Below are 23,568 nucleotides of genomic sequence, written 5' to 3' on the forward strand. Positions count from 1 at the left end.
CCATACAAAAGCAACAAACCTGTATGTCACAACCAAAGCTAAAAGGAACCTGTGCAGTTTGAGAAGAGTCAAAGGAGGCTGAGGCTCAGCATTAGTAGCTGTGGGTCTAGAGAAACCATCATTCAGAATTGACCAGCAAACCCCACCTCATGTTAATCTGTACTAAGAGCACATGATTGAGTTTAGTTATTTAGAGCTATGATGGAAGAGCCTGTGGATTTCCAGGACCAGGGCTGGACAGGTTTGGTGCAGAGTACTGATGGCACATTCACACCAGTCTTCACCCTTTCAAACCTAGTGCACGAAACAGAGGCCAAATAGAAAATCCATAATGGATGTGAACCATCACTGGCCGGCACCCCCATTTCAGATAGGTCCAAAATACATCAATTCCGAGACTCGCGCAACGACAGACACACAGACAAAACTATATTTTCCCATCACCTGCATCAAAGGAAAAACAAAGGAAATAAAATACAAAGGAAAGCACACTAGAGTGGTTCTATAATGTTTTATTAGGATTAACTGGACGATCACAAAGTTACCAAATGGAGATCAAACACGGAAGCAAAGGGCGCTGGTGCAGGCAGCACACTGACAATCTCTCACAGAGGGATGGTGCGTAGCATGACCGCAGGGCAAAGAGCTGCAGTAGGAGAGTGGGCAACCGAGACCCAATCTTGGGTCGAGAGAGTGTGTGTACTTGCAAGCGTAGGTGGAGTAAGGACTGTTGTGAGCAAGAGGCATGTAGTGTTAAACCATGTGAAACAAGAATGGAGTTTTGCTACCACTCTCACACAGGACAGTATAGTCAGACTGGGTGGCAAATAAGCTACTTGGATCAATAGTTAAATCCTCTGAATATTTCCAGGGTAGTAACCCCTTAGCAGCACTCTGTGAATGCTGTTAAAAGGCTGTGAAATGACTGGCTGGGAAAACTGTGATAGTGACTCCACCACTCACTTGACTCACTGTTTCTGCAGTGGCTGCAATTCCTGCCCTGGCAAGTGGAAGGAAAGATCCAGTGCACTGCCAGGCGGATTGCTGGGTGGAGCACCACAGGGAGGTGAACAACCTGGTCAGCTGTGACTGAAACACAGGCTAGTGCCTCTTGGCACGCAAACCCCACAACACTCAACAGACTAAGCCTACATACACAGCAAGAAGTGGGAGAGGACCTAAGGGATTTAGGTGAATGATAACCAGGGGGGCTGGGGTAGTGTTCTGCAGTGATCAAGATTTTAGAACAGTCCTTTTGGTCGGGCAGGCAGTGTGGGGGGAGACCCTGTCCACAGCTCAGATGAGAGATGGCCAGAGAGCTGCCACAGCTGATGCCTGCACACACGTACATACCAGGCCAACTGGAACTGTCACACGGAAACGAGAAAACTCCCACCATAGCGCTGCTGCTCAGCTTTTTAAAAAAAAAAACATACAGATTTTTATTTCTTTTTCCTTAACATTCTGAGAATTTGGTCACGAGAGTGAAACACTGTAGCACTGAAAACTGAAAACCACAGTATATAAGTACTAGACAATCATAATATTGAGAGAAATAGGCTAAAGATAGGGGGAGAAGGAAAAAAACACGGAATGAGGGATTCCGAGAAGGGGGAATTACCCTTCTCTGCGCAGAATGTGCTACTTTGCCATCACATTGCGACTATCCCTAAATGTCACGCTTGTAGAGGGAAGAGAATAAAAAAAAATCCAGAACAACTACTTAAAAAAAATATAACTCCATACTGATGCGTCCAGTTGCTGACTAAACACTAGATCTACGATACGGTTACACAGAGATGGGGAGAGCAGGTTGGCAGGGGGAGACAGGAAGAGAGAAAGTTATACTTCAATAAGACACAGATGGAGAGAGAGGACAGGCTGGGGGAGGGAGAGGGATGACTGCATCCTATAACAGCAGCAGGCCAGGGGCAGGGTAACTGTTCGCTGGGAAAGAGGGAATTAGGGCATTAAAAAATTAAAATGAACAAAATCAGGATTAACGCAGAGAGATGATGAGGGCAGGGTGGGCATGTGTCTGTGAAGCCCCTTTCTCTGGTTTACAGATTGGAAGGTGGGGGATGGGAAGGGGGGTTTGCATCTCTCCTGGTACACACCCCCTGGCATAGAGAGAGTCCTGATCTGTCATTCAGAATTCTTCAGTGATGGAACATTTTCCACAGGACCAGTTTTGCATTTATATATCATTTCTCTGTAAAACTTGTTGCCAGCACTCAAGGACAGAGGGTAAAGGTGTGAGGGAGGAAGGGATCTGGAGAGCAGAGGACATGATGTGATGCGAACAGGGAACCCTGCTGCCTTCCCCTCCCTCCCCCAGATCTCTCCTTCTCCCTCACTCCTTCCCTCTCTCTCCCTCTCGAGCTGTTAGCAGCGTGTCTCATAGATGCCGCTGCGCCCAATGTAGCGCACCCATTTGATGACGTCATGGTCGCTGTAGTTAAGCTTTGGCTCGAACACCTTCAGGTAGCGCACCTTGAGCCCTGAGGGAGCGAAGGGGACCTGTGTGAAAGACCAGGGGAGGAAACCATTAATAAATGCAGGAAATACCTAACTGGCCTGACCCACAGAGTGACAGATGCAACTCTGACTGACAGCATGAGACAAAAAAGGCACACACACCTCAAAGTTCATAGAGATGGGGGGACGAGCCCACTTCTTCTTGTCGTTGGTAGGCAGCAGCTCGATCTCTGCACTGATCTGGGATTCCTTCATGCCTGCCATCCGCTTAATCCTGGAGTGGGAGAGGAAAAGTGGGGGGGGGGTGGGGGAAATCACTATTCCACATAGATCAACACAGTGTGAACACAAACTCTACAGTTGCCTCCTGAAATAGGCTCTCGTACACTGAACCCACACAGCCAAGAAAATTAACCACAGCCCTGGAGAAAGTCTTAGTGAGGACACTGAGGCCACAGGGCCAGGCAAAACTCCAAAGGCCCTTGGTTGGTTTTTGTGCTACCAGTTTGGGAATCAGTGATTGGAGTATCCCTTTATAAGCCTAAGGAATTATTATTATTATTATTATTACTAATAATTAATATTGGTCCTACTCTAAGCTATTTTGTTAGTTCATCAACCTTGTTTTGTTAGTTTTGAAGGCCACTTCAGATATCTTGCCGTGTACAAGTACTGAACTAGTACTAGGTGTTCAGAGCACTCACTTCCAGACGATGGCATTCTCACTGGCCTTGTACTTGGCTTTGCCCTTCATGCAGATCACTTGCACTCCACTGGTGTTGAGAGGGGTGGGGATGCGGACCTGGAGGTAAACAAAAAAAAAACAAGTTGGGGGGCAGAGAGGGAGAGATAAGTTTCAGGATTTAACAGGGGTCTCAAAGACCTGCCATTCACTAGACTGACTTCTTGCCTTTAAAATTCCTGGTTTATAAGCTGCATAGCTTTGGGAATGGAATATGTCTATTACAAAGTTACTATAGCCTGCTACTGTAACAGAACTGTTCTACATAATTAAGACAGGCCTCCATGGTAAAGGGACTATTTTATTGCACTGTTACTCTAGCACATATAGTAGAACATTCAGCATTGTGAAGCAATTTAATAAGCTAGGCACACACCTCAATCTTCTGGGCCAGCAAGGAGGGCTTAAAGTTTGACTTGATGACGACCTTGACCTCCAGCTTGGTGCGGCCAACCTCTCTGACTAATGGGATGACCCGGAAGGGCAGGATAATGTCCTTGGTAGTGCGATACCTGTAGCCCACATACACACACAGGTAAGATTTAGACTTTTGTCTAAGCGAAAAGCTGTTGGTAACACTGTTAATTTAAACCAATATGCGTAGACAGACATGAAAATTCTAAACAGCTGCAATTCTGCTTTGGCAATGTTACATTTGGCAGACCTTGTGCAAGAAGGCAAGCAAGAAATGTAGTAAAGTAGGGAGCGATAGCAAGTAGATCCCTGCTCCCCACCTCCAGCTATATATATTTCAGGCCTGGTCAACAGAAATCGGTTCATAGAAATGCACTAAAACTGGGCAGGCTGAGGCCGAACATTATGCCAGCAAAGGCAAATGACATCAAAAGAGGAGACAAACCTCATGAGCTCAAACTCGCCATCAGGGGGAATGAAGCTGATGCTCCTCTCAGAGTCAAACTTACTGAGACGAACACACTGGTGGAACGTGCAGTCGTCGATTGCAATAGACTGCTTCCCGCTGCAGGGAGAGGGAAGGAGAGAAAGAAACGTAGCATGAGAGAGAAAATGGAAGGGGGGGGGGGGGGGAGAATGTTACAAACCTTCAGATCATAATTCTCTGTACCCTATGTCTCTGCAGTAGAAGACAAAACAGCTCAGAGATACGGGAGGAAAAGGAAATTACAGTCACAACACCAGACACCCTCACATCACACAGCAGGACCACTGTGTGATGGGACAAGGCTCCTGATAAATGCTGCACACAAAGTTAATGGGTCTTGTCTGTTTCAGCCTAAGAGGAAATACAAAGACTGAAACACAGCCCTGATTACGGAAAGCACCCGAGTCAGTGAGCAGCAGAGCGTGATTTTTTTCAACATGCTCTGGGGTCTTCACAGTTAATGAGGACTGTCTTGGGAACAGGATACCCACTCTACCGCCAAATAAATCATCAGTGTTTATCTCAACATATGTGAAAGTGCAGCCTTTGCTCAGAGGAAAAATGTGCTAAAAAATCAACACACAGGATCATTTACAGGAGATGCATCAAGACACCGATGTGGCATCAAGGTTGCCTGTGGAAAAACTTTTGAAATCGGTCTGAAGATGGACACACCAACATTAGAAACCTTTCTCAAGCAAATACCATGTGAATCGAGGCCACAATCATCCAATATGAGCTCTTCTGGACCAATCACATTGCCAAGACATCCAGCTCAAGACTCTCAAAGCAAGTTATGTTCTCCCAGATCATACAAGGGAAAGGAGCAAAAGAAGGGCAGAGAACAAGCTAAAGGTTTTCAAGGCTAACGTGAGGAAATGAAACACCAATTTATGGGAGATCGTTGGGCATGTCCCCCCAGAAGGGGAAAGTGTACAAGGACCTCAGCAATTGGAAAACCTACATATAAAAAAAGCAGAAAAGTGGGGGCAGCAGACACCACATATGACAGACCAAACCAACAACCCAGGGCTGCCTACAATATCCAAAAACACACCAAAGCCAAGCCTGACAATCCCAGATTAGCCTCATCAGCCATCTACAGGGCCAGTGATTAAACAGCCATGGAAGTCAACCTCCCTTGATTGAGATTCATTCTGCCCCCAGCTACTTGTGTGTGGCCCCAAGTCAGTGAAATAGTTAAGCTCCATCTCTCAAACCTGCTGTCAAGCCGATATCCTGTCAGTGTCAGAAGCCGTTGTTGATCCCATGGTTTGTTACTTTGCAAGTGGCTTTAGATAATGTATCTGCTAAATATCATATAAAAGCTACACTACATTATTAATTGGTTTTTATTCCTTTCATCCTAATACAAGTACAATAAAGGTATCTTGCCTAGTGCAGCTCTTACAAAGTGAGGATGATCTATTATTGAAAAATGTTTGATGGAATCAAATCTGAATCTTGAGCACAAACCTTGAGGACATAGCAGGCTGACAAAGGACTAAAGACCGGGAAAGTCCCAAAACTGAGCACAAATAAATCACCACATATTGTAGCTCAGCTTTGTGAATCAATGGAGGTCTGAAACCTGTTTATGTACTAAACACATGTCAAATGTGGAAGGGTGATGGGAAAGTGTTTTGGCTGAGATCAGTTTGTCTGAGCTAAGCTCTTTTTATAGACAAGGGATACCTTGCACCAACCTCTGTCCTGCTCTAAAAGCAACCTACAGGTGTGTCCATTCAGGTTAAGCTTAAGGGACAAGCATAATGAAGCCAAGGGGTGAAGGGGAGGCAATCAAGCAGACCAACACTGATCACAGCTGCAGGGCAATAAAAATGGTTTACTCTAAAATATACAGAAGGAACTCAAATGTGAGATGTGAGCTGAGGTGGGTTTGTGCACATGCACAAAAACAGCACAATAAGAATTAATGCATGCATGCGCACACACCCAACACACACACACACCCTGACACGCGTACACCCACACACAGAGAGGTACGCTACCTGCCCCCCAACTCACTGCGGTCCAGCACACAGAGAGGGGAGAAAACAAAATAAACAATAACAGAAAAATCAAAAGAACCTGAATTTGCCACACAATAAAATGCACCCAGCATTGCTGAAAATAAAACAGCTTTACAACTCTACACAGCAAACTACAGCATGGCATATTCCACAGGGTGAGAACGTTAGCAGAAATAAAAATTAGAACAGCCTGCCAAAGAGAGGGTGAATGGAAACCAACGTTTAGAACAGCAGAGGGGCTGGCATTGCAGTCAGATGTGCTGCTGAAATAAACTTCACATGCTGCACCAGACAAGGAGTACCTGAAACAGGGCTATTCACAAATTCAGCAACTGCAACTGTTCCTGTTAAAGTGCTCCAACTGGTCAGTGATGACACAAGATAAATAGTAAATCATTCATCCTGCTAACATTTAAAAAAAAACCTTAAAGGTAATAAAAGACGGGACTTTAAAACTTGAACAGTACAACTTAAACTGGAAACAATAACAGAAATGCAAAGAGAATCGTGTCAGAACTGACACTGGACACTGAGATACTTTGAGAGGCAGGGTTAAGTGAGTCTTTCAACTGCACAGAAAGAAACATGTGTAAATGAAGCCATAAGCCTAAATAAACCTTTCCCGTAATTACTGAGGCTTAGTTCCACGTAACAGAGTATCACGCCTGTTCTCTATGACAGGTGTTGGCACAAAGTGAAAATCGACGCTGTGCCCTGCTGACCACAGTGCTGCGAGTGTGCTGATCCAGCAGAGACATGAGACTACATGTGCTCCGAGTGATGTGTCTGCATTCACGGTGTAATCATGGTGTCAGCAGTCCTAAGGCCACCGTATGCGTGCCCTCTCACCTCTTGCCAGTCTCATCTGCGGTGCCCTTGCCCTGTTTGTCGATGACAATCTTGTCGTTCATCCCGAACTTACACTCCGGCATGCCGCTCAGGTAGCTCTTCATCACCACCCGGCCGGACACATGGGCACTCAGGACTTGACCTGGGGAGGGGCGACACGGAAGAGAAGACAGGGCAGGACAGGAGGGGGAAGTCAAGGGGACGAGAGAAAAGAGGGGAACAGGGAAAGGGGCGTTAACGTACAGGTCAAGCTATGACACTTGGCTTCTGCAGTTCTGCTACTGAAGAATAGGGAAAAACCGGATGTGATGACTGGAACAGCAGCAAAGAGAACAGTGATGGGGCACAGGGCATGTAACACTGTATGGAAGGCAACAGGAGGCACAGGACGTTAAACACCCTGTGGGGGGCGACGGGGGAGCACTGAGTTTTACCTTGTGGTGACATGAGCAGATTAACACTCTCCAACACATCCAGGAAGAGCTCGTTGCGGCGGTACTTGATTCCCTCACGGCGCCAACCAATCTGCCCAGTCACCTGACTGGTGATCTGAGACTGCTCCTCCTTTGTCTGAAAGAGGGAACAGGAGGAAAGGAGGAAATTAGTTGACCCACTATGCTGCTGTGTGGTATTAGTCTTAGTGTACCTTAAATTAGTAATGCTGTTCTGGCCAAAAGCCACAGTGACATCATGTGAAGGCTAGATAGCATGAACCAACAATATCAGATCAATCAAAATCCAAACAAATCCAACATGCCATTTTATGGGCAATAACTATGAATGAATTGTTCAGGTTGTTTTAGTGCAGCATTACAGCAAATAGATCAAACAGCACCACCTACTGGGTATATATTGAAATACATAACCAGCAAAGCCAACTGAAAAACCTCAGTAACAAGCATGCACTATTCTGAACCTTCGAGCAAATTCTTAACTGTGGTGAGCTGGAACAGGTGGAATACCTCCAGCTCTGGAGAACATGCCCCACCAAATAGCTATTCTCCAAGCCAGTTAAAGCAAATGAGTCACTCCACTGGAGAAAAGGGGTTCAGTACCAGAGTCTGAAGTGTAGCTCCTCAGAACACTCATGTGGTTTTTCACTTAAAGCCACACACACTGGTTATGGTTTGCTCAGCTCTACTCTTTGCAAAACATGTTCACTAGGAATGTGTCATCAGAAAGGCCTTCAGTTTGAACTAATAATGTGCTGTCGTTGCGGTGAAAAATCAAATTTCTCTGCTTGAGACAAATGTGAAAAGATGGAACAATATAAAGCAAAGCACAGATAATACAACTGACTACTGCTCTATTGTTAGAGGATATAAGCGTTATTCTTAGGCAAGCTGGTATTGGAATTAGTGATTGCCAGGTTAGGTGTACATACAGCAAGGAGGCTGATCTTACCTGGTGCTGGAGTCCATGTCATTCCCAACAGGCAGGAAGGATCCACGGAGCATGGAGAAGTACAGAAAGGAGACAAAAGAGGGAAGTGGTTTAAAACCTTCAAGAAGCACAAATGTCAGTTGTTTGTTGGTCCCCAGGGAGGATGGGTGTACCAATAGTTCACTGAAACTCAACCCTACATTTACAGGTTAAACAACTATTACTGAGTGTGATACTACAGTGCCCTCCAGAATTATTAGCACTCTTGGTGAAGATGAGCAAAAAAGGCTATGAAAAAATGTCTTTATCAGCTTGATCTTACACTGAAAATGAGAGAAATCTAACCTTTCAGTGAGGTAAAATTAAATGAAAAAAAATCATCATAAAATCTTTCACAAAAACACATCACAATTATTGGCTCCCCTGCATTTAGTACATGGTGCACCCTCCCTTTGCCAAGACAACAGCACTGAGTCTTCTCTAATAATGCTGGATGAGGCAGGAGAACATGTATAAAGCAATCTGAGACCATTCCTCCATACAAAATGTCTCCAGATCTGTCTCCCCTTCAGCTCACCCCACGGGTTTTCAATGGGGTTCAGGTCAGGGGACTGGGATGGCCACTGCAACAGCTTGATTCTGTGGTCAGTGAACCCTTTTTGTGTGGATTTGGATCATTGTCCTGCTGGAAGATCCAACCATGACCCAGTCTTAGCCTCCTGGCAGAGGCAGCCAGTTTTTGATATAAAATCTCCTGGTATTTGGAGTCCATGATTCCATGTATCCTAACAAGATTCCCAGGGCCTTTGGAAGAAAAACAGCCCCACAACATCACAGATCCACCACCATACTTCACAGTGAGGATTAGGTTCTTTTCTGCATGACCTTGACTCTTTTTAAGCCAAACCCACCTCTGGCGTTTGTTGCCAAAAAGCTCTCCGTCTCATCTGACCATAGAACCCGGTGTGTCACCTCATATTTATACCCCAGTGTAACAGGAAGTTGTGGATGACCACTTAAGAGTTCCTGAAGACTCAGGTGTGCTTAAAAAAGGTCAAATATGAAGGGAATATATGTCAATTAGACTTTGTTCATAGAAATTCCCAATAATTGTGACGTGTTTTTGAGAAAAGGTTTTTTTTTATAAGGATTTTTTTCTTTGAACAATTTTACCTCACTGAAAGGTTAGATTTCTGTCAAATTTTCAGCGTAAGATCAAGCTGATAGACATAGCCTTTTTTGGTTATCTGTACTGAGGGTGCCAATAATTCTGAAGGGCACAGTAGGTTTTACCTCTATCTTTTAATTTTTTACCTTTTTATTGTGGACAGCATTGATGTAATAAACATGCATGTGGTAAACCCATATTTGGTTATTTCTCCTTGTATTCACAGACATTCTGTGTTTGCAATCTTTCAGTAATTTCTCAAGCTCTTAGAAATCATCGGAAGATCCCAAACTGAACTGCATTGCCACCGATTACATCAACAAAGACAATTCTTAAAAGCAACACCCATGATAACAAAAGTGTCCTGTTCGTTGTGTAGAAGGGGGAATGAGAGGTCAATCGGCAGGAAAGGAAACCAAAATAAACAAGATGGAGGAGAAGACAAAGCAGGCACTGAAAGAACTGAACGAGGACCAGAAAGTAAGGAGGGGGGACTGTGCTGAGAGAAGTAACACAACAGAGGCTAAAGCTACTTGTCTTTTGTATTGAATATCACTAACTGCTCCTTTGCCCCTCCCAGCTCTTACCTGGCTCTTGATTCCCTGCTGTGTGATGAACGTCTTCAGGGCTCCAGTCTCGGAGTTCTGGGGGTATCCAAAATCCAAGATTTCTGAGGACAAAGAGAAAAAAAGCAGTTACACTGAAGCTGTCTGAAGCAAGCAAGCCCCTACCATAAAGCCAGAGCTTAAACAGGCTCTTCCAAGTCTCTCCAATTGAGCCTGACACCCTATTCCCTGTACACCACCCCACCATTCTCCCTGTTGTATAAAACAGACGGCACTGATGAAGGACTACTTCTGAGATACCAGTTCAATGTGAAGTAATTTTCATCATGACGAATGTTCAAGACACTCAGTGAGCCCGCTCCTCTTGAGAGGTATCAAACCCTCACAATAGGATAGGGTACAAGCAGACATTTCTGCAGCATGGCTGATGGCAGGGTGAAAGGTTAGGATACACAGGGGTGGAATCTGTCACACATATACACATATTCCTCATTGGCACACCAATACTAATCCCTCACTCCACACACTACACCTCTAGGGCACTTATGAGCACAGACATCCAACCCTCACAAACTTTACACCCATTAAAACACCAACCATCAGACTTTCAAACGCAGGATAGCACACAAACTAGAAAGGCACACAATACAAACACCAGCACAGCCAACGCAGATGCAGATGTCCACACATTTGTATTCATATAAAGGCGAGGACTTCACAATTCCTTTATTTACGATTCTGAACTCAACTCAAAAAAAGCACTGCATGAAAACAAACCAAGAGCAAACACTTCTTGCACATTCAGATTCAAAACACGGCTTGTTTTATTAAATACAAGTTATGTCCATTTTGAGGGATGTCCCCCCCGCTCAGCAGGAGCTTCCATACAGATAGCAACACAGTAGACTCACACACAGACCGGAGATCCATCGGACAGAAGAACACACTCACTGAAGATTGGAATTTCAGAGTGACTCAGAGCTGCAGGATCAATTTGCACCACCTTTCACAGCAAAATAAGCACAGAACTATAAGGTCAAATTAAAAGGGTTCCTTTCCTACAAATGTGTAATGTGACTGGAAAACACAAAGGCTGAAAGCAGAGGACAGGATGCCTGTTCAAAGCCCCCTAATTCCCCACTCCCTCTCACTCTTGGCCCTACATTGAACAAACCCACTTGACTGAAATCCTTCAAAAAGCACCTTGACGAGGTCTTCAGAGCAACAAGCTCCTAGCTGACTGAACGAGCTAGATAAGCCAAAAGGAGATCTTTCATGTGGGACCAATCTTGGGTTCTGTCAATACCTCCCAGAAACTCCACTTTAACAACACAGTAACAAACAATGCCAAAAAAAGAAATCTGAAATCCCTTTCTACCAGAACCTAATGGGCCATCCATGTAACACAACAATGCTGGCCGGTGGAAGAGCCCTCCTTGTTCAATGAGAAACCTACAGCAATTAACAAAAACGACTTGTAGCGAGGAGTATGACAAGAAAAAAATACAGGAAGTGGGGGAGGGAATGGGTGGTGATTTGAGAGAGAGTCTAAGAGTAATAAAGGGTACAAATTAATAAAAACCAATAAAAAGTATAATAATCTCCTTCAGATGGCCACTGATGGACAGTCTGGCTGTGCAATATTTTCTTTAGGTTTTGGTTTTCTCATCTGAATTCAATAAAAATCAAAACCTAAAAAAACTACAGCAAAGCAGAAACACTTGATGCATCATATAATAATGCCTTTAAAAAGTGTACAAAAAAGCAGGCCTCTCCTCACCCCCTGGGAATGAGCAGGCTATCCAACCACAGAGAACAGGCACCACAATACCAGCATCTCTCTCACTGCAGCTGAACTACCACTACGGACAAGCCACAGAAGCTTGGCAACTTAAAGGCAAAACAGAGACAGTGAGATGACCCAAGAGACCCTCAGAACGGCATACTTACAGAGACAAGAGTGCCCACATAGACTGACCTACAAACCACAGGGTATAGTCCATAGAGACCCTATACAGAGATAAGGGCCCAAAGACACACCTATAAAGAGGGGTATCTCCACTAAGACAAAGCCACGTACACAGGGACAGTGGCAAACCCCCAGAGACATGTAAAAAAGAGCGCGAGACCTACAAAGAGACCCAGAAAGAGAAAAAAGGAGCACTGCGTTACCATCCAGCAGCTCATAGATGAGGACGAAATTGTTCTTGATGTTCTCCTCACTGATCTTTCCAAAATAGGCAGTCATGACGTCGCACATCTTGTAGAGGAACTCGAACACCATGGCGGCATTGACATTCTGCTTGGTGACGGCCGCCAGCCAGATGTTGGAGCGCTTGACATGGAAGAAGCTGGTGCGCGCAATGTTGGTGACGGGGGAGCGGACCTGCTGCCGGGCGTGGATGACGTTGACGCGGAACGCATCCACAGCATTCCGTCTGGGAAAGAGGGGGGGGGGGGGGGAGGGAAAACAAGGACAAGGAAAGAAGGATGAAGAAAGAAAAGGTGAGAGAAAAAAAGACCAAGTCAAAACCCCAGCGGTCACTCACATCCATAATCAAACCACAGCTTGCATTTCCTGATATGGACTGGGGAGCTGGAGGGCTGAGTCATGCACATCCCCCACTAGAAAATGAGGATAGATCAATGCAAAAAGTAAAAGGTGATTAAATTCAGAATTTTGAGAACCGGAGTGTGAAGTACCAGTATGTTAGATCTCACACATATTCTTACAGCAGTCTTGCTCTCACCCCTCTTATTCACACAGGGTCTTCAAACCAGAATCTGCTGACTTGTAAGCATCTGATTGGATATGACCGAGAGCTGAACTGTAACAAATGGCTGTCCAGTAAATACTGAAAAAGAGGAAGTGCTTCCCCCTGCCTCTGTTATGCTCCGAACCCAAGGAGCAGTCTGCACCGTGAACAGCTGTCATTACTGCCGAGTACAGCAGTAGTGTGAGTCAATCCACGAACACTGCCAGCCCCTTGCTCAACAATTCCAGTTAACATGCTGTGCAGACAGACGAGACCCAGCTCCAAAACTAGGTGGAAAGATGTCAATGTAAACGCATAAATCTTTTTATGCGTGTATCGTCTTCAAACTCAGTTTCCCAATTCATAATTATTGTTTATGTTTCTGCTACCTACATGAAACACAGGTGCCAGGTGCTTTCCCCAGTCCCAAATTTTATTGATCTTTTTAAATTTCCTTTGTAGCTTCTACAGTGTTTGCAAATCCTATTATAGTATTGTCTGTAAACCTGACTAGCTTCCAACATCAGAATCTAGATCAGGGGTGGTCAACCCTGGTTCTGGAAAGCCATAATGCAGCAGGTTTTATAGGTCACCCTCACCCCCAACATCACTTGTTAGTACTTATCAAGTTGACTCGATTGGTTAGGTCAATTTAGTAAATGAAGTGATCCAATTAAGACCACATTTGGCCAGTCTCTGTCCTTAAGAGCTATAGGATATGGATATTCTAATTTAGTCTTGATACAATGCTTACACAAACCACCTAACTTAGGAAAAAAAGTTTTGCATGTTTAGAAATTGATTTAAGAGTGGTAAATGAAACCAATCGAACCCTGGCTCTCTGGGACAAGGATTGGTCAACCCAATCTAGATGAATTATATAAATTAAGAGCAGCATTGGTCCTAGAGGTGCTCCAATAATATTGCCACAATCTGAGCCCTTAACTGTACTGTTTTCCATCCATTAACTATCATTATTAAGTGGAAACTTTTTTTAGTTTTGTGCTACAATTGATGTTTATTACTCGAAGCAATTTCCCAAATCAGGTCTCCACTCACACACCATTGAGAAGGCTTGGTTTAGAGATCTAGTAAAACCGCCCTCTCTGCCTGCAGCCTTTCAGGAGCGGAGCTGGATACTCCTGACAGAACTGAATGCATGAGCCAACTGAGCTGGATCAAGGATGGTGAACCAGAATACTGATACACAAGTCCTCACACACAGCCTTCTGTTGTCACTTTACAGACAAAAAGGAAAAAAAATAATTATAGTTCAATAGCAGCAGGAGAGAGTCATCAAAAACAGAAATAGTTCTGGGAGGGGGTCACCCTGCCCCTTATAGTGCCTAGGGAGCACAATAGTGTGACCAATCCAAAGCTGCAACGGTGTTACAATGAACAGTTACCAGGGGAGGAAATAATGACCCTCTGCACATCAGCCAGATCCATTCCAGTCCAGATTCACCAGCCACTGACTACACAGGCTGTCAAAACTAAAAGAAACTGCCCAACAAGTACCATGTTGAGCATCTGCAAACAGTAAGCGGAGTTTGAAGGGGGAGTACTGAGTTGCTTCCACAAGGTTTCAGTGTACCCGAGCTGAATACCATCCCATGATGGCATTCAGGGAGTGCTGTGATGAGGGTAACTGGGTGTGGCACGGACATTTCAATTCAACAGAAGTTCCCAAACATTCTGAACACATATGCAAGGGCGCTTGTGGTTAAACAAAAATGAATACCTGCATGTGTTCAAATCAGGACAAAAGGCTATGCTGGTGAGAATCCCAAAATGGACGAGGCTGCTGTGCTATGGGGGTCTCTCTTCGTTTTCCGTGTGACCATTTGTAAAACGCTGAAAACAAGTGTCAGTCATTCCGTGGCACCATGCCATGACACAGGGAGGGGGAACGCACTGCCTTCCTAAAGCTGTGCCCAGGAGGTGGGGGGGGAGAGGGGCACTGCAGTGGGCATGCTTTAGGCAATCATCAGATGCCATGTGGCTCTTACCTATTCCTACAGCAGCCAATGGAGAGATGGAGATGGACAGAAATGGCACCAGCGAAGGGAAGGAAGGAGGGAGAGGAGTAACAGATCAAGAGAGAGGGTTAGAGAAAACCACAAGCACGCACACATGTATGCAAGGCTATCACACACACCCACGTAGGCTCACAAAAAGCACAGCGACATCACCCTTAAAAAAATAAAAGAAAGACCGCCATCTTCATGACAGAAGACGGCAACAGCTCACTACAAGACAGCACAAAAACGAACAGATCCAGGGGTTGAACACGGTGAGGATCGGGGACAGAAAAGGAAGTGTGCGGCACTGCACTGCAGCACAGATCAGTGTCAAAGCACAGGGCAACAGAAAAAGCTTACTACAGAAAACAGCTTCAGTTCATTTTTTTGTGGGGGAGAAGCTCACAGTGCCGATTAACATACAATGTGTGTTCTATACTAACAGATCCACATTTAAGACTGAAGGAGGCCCATGCAGCCAGCACCTGACTTGCAGAGTATACTCCAGGTTTTAATGTCTGAAGCCTGCTTATATAGGCACTGATGAAACATGAGTAAATATACTGATCGTGTTTTAAGATGAAATCTTTGTAAGCCTATTTTTTTAAGCTAAAGAAACAAAAAGGATTCACCCAGCACCTAGTGGCACCTCACATACAGAAGCCTGCAGCTGGAAAAAGCTGGAGTAGATCGGATTGCTGTGCAATATGAGTCCTATCAGTTTATCCACAGCTGTTAGTGCAGGACTGCTCAGTGCAGAGCACCAGTCTTCAGGCACAAAAGAGTGAGATATGTCCACACATACTGAAACTGATATGGCTAGTCTACTGTATACTATGTAGCTGGAGAGGAGCTTCAATTTTAATTTCTAACGACTATCTTTTTTGCAGAGAACCAGATGCAAAGAGATGAGCCCACCCATGTTGATAAGAACTGTACATTATCCAACAGTAACAACCACAGATAATGAGCCAGAAAAACAGAGGGAAGCAGTACTCGGTCATAGTTCCATGGGGAGTCATGACTACTTCCCTGAGTTTCTAACGTTCCTTTTTGCCACCAAAAAGAAAACTTTAAATTTGAATGCTCAAGCAAGTTTCCATTTTACATCTTGTCACTTCAAGGTTGTAGTTTTGAAGAATTAATACAGAAGGAACTACAATCCAGCCCCTGGCCCACTGGCCCAAAACAGTAAATAGAGAAAGATGTCAGCACAGTTCACAGAGTCACCCCTGTTCCAGTCTGCAGTGCCAGACCCTAGGACTGCTGCTGAAGCTCCAAAACAACACTGTTACCAGAGCCCTGCAGACATTGCTCGGGGATGATATGGACTACAGCTCTCTAGACCCATTACATAATTAGAAATCTTTCAGAACATGCAAGGAATAACAGATTTTGCACTGGGAAGTCATTTGATTTTTAACACAGATTCTTGCCTCCCCATGCACTCTAACAGTGACAACTGTGATTAATCAAATGTCACAATGGATCACAGTCTTGACACTTTTAGACAGACTTCATGAATGCATCTGTAATTGTCAAATTACAAGTGTCAATCAAAATGCATGGAAAGCTTAGGTCTGTCACAAAATAGAAAAAACAAAAAAGGCTTTGTCAAAACAAACTCTGGAATTTACTAGCTCCTTCAGGACCTTACAATTATCTGGCCCCAGACAAAACATCTGATTGGCTCTTCTGCTAAAGATATTCTGATTACCCACTCACTGCTCCTATACTGCACTACATCCTCTGCATCCTTTATAAATCCTTATTGAAAAGTCCTTTTTAAATGTCTTTTTAAGCAGATATACAAATGAGAGTAAGTTTGTTTGAAATGTGAATTTTTAACATGTTCTTACTGTTTCAGAGTTACTTTTCTACATTATTTCCATATTGAAATATTTTTTAAAAATCCATCATGTGACCACTGTATATGTTGTAAAGAATGCAAGGTAGAATAGCTTAGGGCACTGCTGCACAGAGGGGAAACAATACAAAGAGGCTGGAGCAAGAGGGGTGGAGAAGCTCTTAACAGGGAAAAGCCAGGCCCCCACAGCCAGACAGTCTTCCTAGCCTGCGTGCCCCGACCTGCACACGACTGCTTCACTCCATAAACACAGGTTGCTAATACGACATGAGAAAGGTCAGAAAAGCGGAGCATGCCATTCTGTCCATCATGATTTTTGGGTTACTAGCAACTAACTGATGTGAGAAACTCATCCAGGTATTTCTTGAAAGCAGCCAAGTACAAGCTTTGACAATGTGGCTGGGAAGCTTGTACAAGTTTCCCCACATCTTTGAGTAAATAAAAACTGCTTCAAGTTCTTTTCAATGCACTGTTTCCTCTACTTTATTCAAATATCGGTAGAGGAAACGGATAAGACACTGCACTGCAAAGGGCACTGATCCTGATCGAGTTACGTGCTGTAGAACTCTTATGCTGACTGTGCCAATGAAGCAGAAAAAGGAAACATTTTAAACAGTGAACTTGTAGTAAGGTTAACAACTATAACCTTACTGTAACCGCTTCTAAATCTGTTACTAATACTCCAGAGCTGTACAAACATACATAGAAGATCCCTTGCAGCTGATAATAGGTGGATTCAATCAAACTGATGCAAAATAAAAGTGTTTCTGCCATTAACACCACACCTTGCTTGAGAAAGAGAGAGCCTCTCCATTTATGGCTGGAAGAGGTCTTTTACAAATGCAACTGCTGGAGTTTTACAGGAGTGAAGGACAAAGTATAGTTAGCAGAAGGCTCACAGTTCAGATACTACCCCAGTAACTGCTGATAAACAGTTCTAGCAGCTTTGGATAAACGTCTATGCCTACAACCTGACTGACCAGAAGCAGGGGCTGGAGGAAGTCTGTACGAGATGGACATCCACATACTGCAGAACTAAACACTATACAGAACACCAGAAATGGGTCATCTGGTTCTGCCAGACTACAGAGATCAAAACAGATGTTACACCCATGTCAAATATTTCTCAAAATATGCTCTGTTAATATTACTAGAGAATATTATTTTCATTTCAGAACAGGACAAATTCTACAACAGGTCTTAACAATGAAGGCCCTCTGCATCACAGCGCCCCCCACCTCACAGGCCTCCCACTCACCCGATGTCATCGCGGTACACCCGGGAGATCAGTACCTCCCCCTTGTGGTTGTAGATGAACAGTCCTCCGATCATGGTGAGACTGCCTCAGTCATCAAGGCCCATGATTATCACAGCAGCCTGAAGACAGGAAATGGAGGAACAATATGCCAGAACATGGAGAGTGCAATTTATGAGGGGGGGGGGGGAGGAGAGAAGTGAAAAGAGACAAAAGGAAAAAAACAAGTTAATTGCATTGTTTAAAAGGAAGCTTCTGGCCAGAGTGACATACAGTACACCAATGTAATAAGACCCCAAGAACAACAGACCACTTAAATCGATAACATTTTTATGGACACATAGCACTCCTGTACACTTAAATAGAATGCAAACAAAAAAAAAAAAGAAGAAAACCACTGAACAGGATATAAACAGCTACAAGCATAAGAAGGCCAATAGGCACATTCTGCTCATTTGGCTGGCAACTGCAAAGTGCAATCGTCTACACTAACACTGTCACAGGAAAGATCAGTAAGGTGGGAGAGTACCTTTAATTGGTTTAATTCAATTTTCCAGAACCTCGTTCTAAAGCAACACGTGAAGTTCTACCCCTCCCTATCAAGGATTACGCCTTGTCTGATCCCATAATCCAGCTCCCGGAAAAAACAGAAGACAGGCCACATATACGCATTGATTTGATTACAACACCTACGCTGCAGATAAAGAAGGCGAAAGTGTGACAAATGCAAGAAAGAGGGGCTACACATGGGAAGAAAATACCGGGTAAAGGAGAGAAGAACCAGACAATGGTGTGTAATGGCAGGAGACAGGCATGAGCTGTGAAAGAGAACAGGAGACTGCATGCAAAGGGAAAAAGAACACGAGGCAGGAGAACTGCAGGGCAGTGGCTGGAGAGAGGAAGGGAGCCACCCTCTCCACTGTCAGTTCTTAGAAAAAGGAAGATCAACTGTTGTCTCCGATTACTCAGCAGACACACCAGTCAGGACACACCTCACAGACACTGGCAGGAGAGGGAAAGCTGCACACGACACATACACACCACTGGTGTTCATGTGAAATGCAACATTTTGTTATTAATTTTTTTGAAAGAAATCACTGGATTGGTAATATTACCAATAGACTATTTTCATTAACAACCTTATGTTACCTGTATTTTGACAATGGTCAAAGCTTTGGCAATACTCACTGAGGTTATGCCGATGCAATTGAGCCTTATGCTTGGCAGCACTGCGCTGAACAGTCAGCGACACCCCGTTTTGTGATTAATCAAACAACGACAGTGACGGGGAGAGAAAGGGAAACAGTTCAGACCGTCACAGTTCAGAGCAATGATCCATTTCAGGTCTTACTATCTGTTGGCTCCTACTGCTAATGCAGAATAACAACAGATCTTATGTTGGGTTAACCTCACAGATCCAAACGTGAAAATTCACCCAGAATAAGGTCATGTACTTGAAGCAGGCAGTCTGGAGAAAGCCTGAAATAGAACAAACTAACCAAGATGTTTGGTTCCAGTGTTAATCCTCACATCAGCCACAAATGTATCTTTTTGAACCCATTCAATCTGGGTTCAGATAGTGACACAGCACTTGAACATTGCAAATGGGTCAGGTGCACTACTAATCAATCCTCTTAGATGTCAGCATTATATTCGATATTTTAAATCATGACATCCCATTCTCCTGGCATCTATGGGCAGAGCCATTAAATGGCTTAAGTCCTACCTTGTCGAGAGTCAATACTACTTGTCAATGGTCTTAGTTTCAATGTTGAACTGTATGCTGCGGGGTTCAAAAATGGATCCTCTGCTACTTAGGATCTGAACAAGAGGAAACAAGGTTACATGGTCTGAATGATCACTTCACACCATGTAAATCTATGTCTGCACGAAAGCCGATACATATGCAGTTTTAATGCACACTGGTTGCATTCCTGACATAAAAGGTTGGATGACAATTTTGTTAATCTTCTCATAACAATGAGGTTATAAGGTTCCCGCCATCAGTTAGGTATTGATGCCCAATTTTCTGGCATGTTTCCAGTATGCTTGCTCCTACATGAGGAATCTGTACTGAAAGGTTTCAAAGGATAGCTATTTATACATTAATTCATTAACAGTCTTTATTTTGTGCCATTAATCCTAACCACCTCAAAGCTCTAAAAAACACTGGAGAGATAGGCCCTTTTGCATGAACAGTATCATCCTCACAAACATCTTAAGGATAGCAGGGCAGTAAGGGACTGTGGATGACAGCCCAACTCACTCAAAAAGGTTCTTTTAGTTTACCAACTCCTGCTTTAACAATGTTTAATAGCTCAGCAACGGGCCCAATGTCTGTTTCTGAATAGACCTGTTCACATATTCGGGATATACCTCTATGGAGAAAGCGTAACAGATTCACTCCATGTTTCACTAGCAGCAGGTTCTTGTACAAACTATACTGGTGGAGCAGAAAAGGCAAACATTAAATTTTTACTCCCCATCTACCGAATATTAAGAAAAACAAAAACATCCGGGTCTCCTGTACTGCTTCCCAGACCTGTAAGACAACTGACAGAATTTGCCCAGGGTCTTTGTGATTAAGGACAAACAAATGGAAGAGAAAGACTTTTACAAGAATGAAAACAATTCAGAAACTTTCCTGCGGAGAAGCTCACAGAGAGCCTGTATCCGGGATCACAGATCTCAGCATGCAACTGGGACCAGTGCTGATCCCAGACTAGGTCCATGCCAGGAAGGTGCAGGGCTCTGAACTGAGAGAGCTGCACAGGTCTTCTATACCACTAACCCCCGAGTGTCACACCCATGTAGCACTGTCTATGAGGCATCTACATAGAACATTTCATGAGGCCAGCAGCAGTCAAATTAAACATCCTAGAGAGAGACTGCCAGGAAACATCAATACCGGCATGTCTGCTGCCTCAGCAGAATTAATATCCTGTGTTGCTGGGGCCTCTCTCACATTCAGAAGCTCAATTTCAGATGATTTAAGAATACGAAAACGTGTGTATCCCAGGGGTGTTTGATAAACAAATCGTTTGCTGCACAAGAGCCAAATGACAGCATTGTGTGTCCTTTATACAGATAATATCAGAGCTGGGAAAACATCCAAATTAACACTATGACATGTTGTAAGACAACACTAGGGTGTTCGAGATGATTAGAATTATCAGTGAACAGAAACGACGCATGATAAGGGGACAGATCATTGCATCGTAGCACTTTGCCAGGAACAGCTGAGGCTGAAGAAAGGTGGACTGTTCATGTGATGATATACTCCCCTGCTTGCAGGAGCTACTGCAGAGCACAGACAATTCCAGTGAAACAATGAATATCCTGAATGTTCTAAAATCTTGAAGACCACTTCTGAAACAAATACTGTGCATTTTGTCTGGTGCCAAGATGGACAACTCAACACGAACCACTCAGCTGAGGGTCCCCATCCTCTGCGCCTCACACACCTGATAGGGGCCCAGCCAGCCCACACAGGATCAAGCTCAGGCTTGCATATAGCTCCAAACCACAAGGAGAGAGACTCGAGGAGCAGGAAGAGGGCAAATCGGCTTCATCACAGAAAGGAGAGGGATGGGCAGCAGAACACCACGGGGTACAGTGCCCAAGGTTTCATCTTAGTTTCTTCTGGATTTGAATCTACCTCCACTCTTAATTACGTAATTGAACAAACATGTACATGCTATGCTTTCCTGGCATGCAGTACCAAACAGAACTTGAGGATGCACAGCTATAGGGGTGAAAAGGATTCTCCTGTTTTTGAACAAGTGAACAAGTCAGAGACAGCTGTTCATGCAACCATTCACCGCGGACTGCAATCGCCAATCTCCAGTTGGTTAATTCCATATAAAACCTACATACCCACTGGTTAGATGAAGGCATGGAGCGTCTGAAGTTCAAATACGCACAGCCTGTATAGTGCTGACAGCAGGGGAGGAGCTTGCCCTGGCACTGAAGGCACAGTTACTCACTCTTACCTCCACAGAGAAGCAGCAGAAGAATTACACAACCTCTTCACTCCCTGACCCCCACACAGGGTGATACAGGAAATTGAGGACCAGGCTGGAAATACAGGATATCCAAATCCACACACACAGAGCTGTGCACCAGTACAAATCCATCTCATAGACTACCGCTCCAGACCAACGGAGACACTGTCACACTCCTCAACAATTCTGTTCGGAGCACGAATCTCCTTGTAAATTACAGATTTGAGACGAAGTCAAAGTACATCACCTCTGCTTCCTGTGCAGCCACTGCACCGACTGCGGCGCAACGTGCCTCGCAGACATCACAATTCAAGTCAGTGCTACGAGGAGGATAATGCGCAAAGAGCCTCACTGTACTAAATATATAAATATCCCGCGATAGACACTTCCAAAATGTCTGCTCCCGCTACCTCTGCCTTCGATTTCAAAGCACGATCCGAAGGTTGAGTTTTACTGCTGATTACGTCCATGATTATCCTACTGACACACACATAGGCAGGTCGTGATACACATGTACAGCAAAAGGCCTCGTCCGGAGCTGCACAGACAGGGGCTTTAAATACAGACTGTGTGCGCGTTATTGGGGGCGGACGGGAGGGCAGGGGCTTTGGGGAGACATCGCCGAATGGCGGGGGAATCGGCATCACATTTAGACCAGCGCAGTACGCCACACAGCCTCGGATGGCCACCTGCAACATTAAATCGTTAGGGTGCCGTGGCTAGGGAAGACCATTTGTGATCAGGATCCTCGCGTGAAAACCACCCCCCGAGAGATACGAGTCACCCCGAATCCGTTACTAACATGTCCGCTACAGAGCCCGAGAGCCGCCGCCGCCGGCTCCCCTCTCCTCCCCACCACCCGCCGCACAGGGCTGCACCCGGACACCCCGACAGCACCGCAGCCCCAGCATCGCCCTGGCTCGGCGCTGACAATCTCACCTCAACGCCTTTTTTTGTATCAGGGCGAAGCTGCTCTAAGCACTACAGCGGCGAGAATGACAGACCAAGATGTCTGCCTCGCCGGAAAACACCCTCCTACCGACGCCGTGGTCTGTGCGCTTTCACTGTACTCATCTTTCAGTTCCTCATCTGCCTTCCCCGGCTCAGGGAAGAAAAAACAATCCATTCAAATACAATCCCACTCCCTCTTGAGATTACCGCTTTTTCCCTCTGACCGTTACATCAACTAAAATAATGTCCCGGCTCGCCCGATACTGTTGGTCTTTCTACCGTATGGCAAACACCGCTCTTACCTTTCTCTCTCTCTATTTGCCTTCCTCGGCACAGAGCCGTTGCTCTTTCACCCAAGGTGCAAGGTACGACTTCCCTTTCGCCGCCGGGGCTCCTCAGCTCTCTGCCTCTCCCTTTCTCCAATCCAAGATGTCCGCCGCTCCTTCCTCCTTCAGAGAGCCGCTCCGTCAGCTGACCGGCGTCACGACGTCGTGACGTCACAGGCTGACGTAAAGGGGGAGGGAGCTGGAGGTGTCAGTAACGCCCCGCCTCGAAGACGCGACCAACTTGATCTGAATTGAACATTAAAAGGGT

The 23,568-nt window shown here is 44.8% G+C and overlaps 1 protein-coding gene across 1 annotated transcript; it reads right to left on the reverse strand.

The window, feature by feature from the left end:
* Positions 1–497: 497 nt before the first annotated feature.
* On the reverse strand, positions 498–23,402 carry ap2m1b (adaptor related protein complex 2 subunit mu 1b). Its single transcript, XM_015361387.2, has 13 exons — positions 23,277–23,402; positions 18,023–18,141; positions 12,293–12,558; positions 10,142–10,224; positions 8,408–8,413; positions 7,438–7,573; positions 7,004–7,145; positions 6,134–6,148; positions 4,080–4,199; positions 3,597–3,732; positions 3,183–3,280; positions 2,641–2,752; positions 498–2,520 (listed from the first exon to the last, which is right to left on the reverse strand). The coding sequence occupies exons 2-13, from the start codon at positions 18,094–18,096 to the stop codon at positions 2,386–2,388; spliced, it is 1,323 nt and encodes a 440-aa protein (XP_015216873.1). The 5' UTR covers positions 18,097–18,141; positions 23,277–23,402; the 3' UTR covers positions 498–2,385.
* Positions 23,403–23,568: the final 166 nt, after the last annotated feature.

The sequence above is a fragment of the Lepisosteus oculatus genome, chromosome 13, assembly GCF_040954835.1.
Source record: "Lepisosteus oculatus isolate fLepOcu1 chromosome 13, fLepOcu1.hap2, whole genome shotgun sequence".
Taxonomy (NCBI): Eukaryota; Metazoa; Chordata; class Actinopteri; order Semionotiformes; family Lepisosteidae; genus Lepisosteus; species Lepisosteus oculatus.